The 2,838-nt window shown below is 50.5% G+C and overlaps 1 protein-coding gene across 1 annotated transcript in view; it reads left to right on the plus strand.

Annotated features, from left to right (window-relative positions):
- The window catches only part of CRHBP (corticotropin releasing hormone binding protein), a 14,859-nt gene that overhangs the window by 1,608 nt on the left and 10,413 nt on the right, over positions 1-2,838 (plus strand). Inside the window, exons 3-4 of the mRNA XM_008581956.1 lie at positions 313-470; positions 1,869-2,079. Of these exons, the coding sequence (XP_008580178.1) occupies positions 313-470; positions 1,869-2,079 (369 nt within the window). The remainder of the gene's footprint in view (positions 1-312; positions 471-1,868; positions 2,080-2,838) is intronic.

The following is a 2,838-nucleotide window of genomic DNA, read 5'->3' on the forward strand; positions in this document are numbered from 1 at the left end:
CGGGCGCCAGTGGGGCGGGAGGCTGGGGCTCTGCACGCGGGGCCGGAGGCTCCCGGACACCGGGGGAAGGGGCTGGCCAGGACAGCCAGGGGCCCGATTCCTATCGTTTAAGGATCGGGCCGAGGAGGCGCGCCAGGGGCGAGAGGGGGCGACGCGCCTCGGGGCGTGGGAACCCGGCAGGCGCAGCCGAGGCTGAGAATCGGGGCGCTGGGCGCTGCCGAGCCCGGGAATGGGGCGCGCGGAGAGGGGCTGTCTGAGGCCGTCGCCGCGGTGGCTGCAGCCGGAGATCCCTGGTACCGTGCCCTCCCGCAGGGTGCCTGGACATGCTGAGCCTCCAGGGCCAGTTCACCTTCACCGCCGACCGGCCGCAGCTGCACTGCGCCGCTTTCTTCATCGGCGAGCCCGAGGAGTTCATCACCATCCACTACGACCTGGTCTCCATCGACTGTCAGGGCGGGGACTTCCTGAAGGTGAGGCACCCCCGCCCCGCGCAGCCCTAGCTGAGGGCACGGGAGGGTTGGGGTGCCGCGTCCAGCGTGCGGAGCGGGTGACAACTCTTAATTAGACACTCCGCGGGTGCCCCAGTCGGAGAGGCGCCCTCTGGGACCCCCACGCAGCGGAAACCTGGCCCCAACCCCAAGACCTCTCCACATTCCCGTAGGGCCGGTGCTTCCGGATGCTGCAGTGGTTTAAATTCCCTTCTACGCGCTTTGAGGGTCCTGGGAACTTCCAAGACTTGAACCCGCACGGCGAAACGCCGTGGTGCAATCTGGGGCAGGCGAAATGTGGTTAAAAACCAGCTAGCGAGAGCGCTCGGGTCCACCAAGCGGGGCCCGACTTGGTTAGGAGGCGCCCCCACGTCTAGGTCTGAGCCCGTCTAGCTACTGCTAATCCACTCCCGGTGGAGCTATTCCAAGCGCACACAGACTGTCTTCAATTCCTGGGTAACCCGATTTTGAGCAGTAGGGCACTGACTGCTGGGAGGGATGCTGAAGGGGCATCTAGTTTTAGCCAGGTGGGAGGAGAGGGCAAGCCCCCCAACCTCACAGCATCCTCACGCCCGGTCGGTCTCCATAAGTCTAACAGGCCAGTTTAGAATGGCTGATGTAGTTCTACTGTCCAGTTAAAATAATCGGGCTTAAAACCTCCAAAGTAGAATTAGTTTGGAATCTGTCAAACACATTAGAAGTAATTTGTAGCTGGGTTGTTGGTGATTTTGCTACTGTGGGCCAAATTGGACTCATTAAACTGGAGACCTGTGGTGATTTGGAGAGTAAAGTCAACAGACTCTGACCCTTTGTTCAACTGCAAACTTAAACGAGTGAACTCAAAATGTCCTGAGTGGCATACCAGCCGTCGCTGCCTGACTGTTGAAGCAGTTCGTGTTGTTTTAAAGTAATATAAGACAATAGTTTTTAAAAATGAGAAAAATGGGTGTATATAACCAATGGCAGGTAAAGTTGCTTCTCCAATTTTTTCTTTTGCTGTCTATGTTAGAGATATTTTGTTCACATTTCAATGACTAGAAGAGAGCAGTTGGACAAAACCCAAATTATGATTCTGTGGAATTCTTCTGGAGATATGACCAAGATAAAAAATGTATATTGTCTGTAGTTTCATTTACCAAGGTGGTTGAAATGATAGTTTGTTAAAAAGTATATTCATTTTGGAAACTTTAAGGCTTATCACTTGCAAACAACACAGTCAAAATATGAGTGAAAAGCAAGCAGACAGGGGAGTACAGGCTGTCAATTCCTCACTCATGAGTAAAGGCCAATTGCTGGATCGTGTTTTCCTCCTTTTCAGCACACCCATAATTTCAGCAGTTGATGGAAGTGATCATCTATGTCTTTTTTTTTTTTTTAAAGGTATTCGATGGTTGGATTCTCAAGGGGGAGAAGTTCCCCAGTTCCCAGGATCATCCTCTCCCCACAACTGAGCGGTACATTGATTACTGTGAGAGTGGTCTCAGCAGAAGGAGCATCAAATCCTCCCAGAATGTGGCCATGATCTTCTTCCGGGTCCATGAACCAGGAAATGGATTCACATTAACCGTAGAGACAGACCCCAACCTCTTTCGTAAGTGGGCTCTCTGCCTTCTCAGTCAAAAGGCAGGATGTGGGGGTCAAACCTGCTTTTTAAAGATAGTATCATCCACAGACTTGAGAAATTTGAATTGAGGAATGATTTGAATGGAAATTCTTTTGTAATTAGAGATGACTTAAAGGATACTTTTTACTCATTATTATGAAAATCAAATCACAGTTTTTAATTTATTTCCCAGGCCAGGTAGTATAGTACTAATTTACAGTGGGTACAATTCTGTTTTTTCTCCAAAGTCTTGTTCTGATCTCCCACAGTACTACAATGCATTCAGTGACACTTTAATCTCCCAAGTCATTCTACTGATCCACAATAAGCTTGATATGAAGTTTCAGTCCTAGAAATATTTAGGCAAAGGCTGAAAGGTTGCATATCCAGGATGTGGCTGACTGATGTTATGCCTGAGCAAAGAGTTGGACCAGAGCACTCCAGTGCTGCCTTCTGATTCTGAACCCACCACCCTAGTTCATTTCTGATGGACACATACATAGATCGTGCTAGAAAACTGAACTGCCCAAGCCTAAAGCACATTATCTTAACTAAAATGAGTTTGCTCATCTGTTTTTTGTTTTTTTCCCCTTTAAGAGAAAAATCTTTTTAAAAATCAGAAAAAGAAGGGCCGGCCCGGTGGCGCACTGCTACAGTGCGCTGCTTGGGGGCACGGGTGGCGCTCCCGCCGAGGGTTCGGATCCCACATACAGACCGGTTCCCGCTCACTGGCTGAGCGAGGTGCGG

Source organism: Galeopterus variegatus, unplaced genomic scaffold (genome assembly GCF_000696425.1).
Source record: "Galeopterus variegatus unplaced genomic scaffold, G_variegatus-3.0.2 Scaffold2494, whole genome shotgun sequence".
In the NCBI taxonomy this organism is placed as follows: domain Eukaryota; kingdom Metazoa; phylum Chordata; class Mammalia; order Dermoptera; family Cynocephalidae; genus Galeopterus; species Galeopterus variegatus.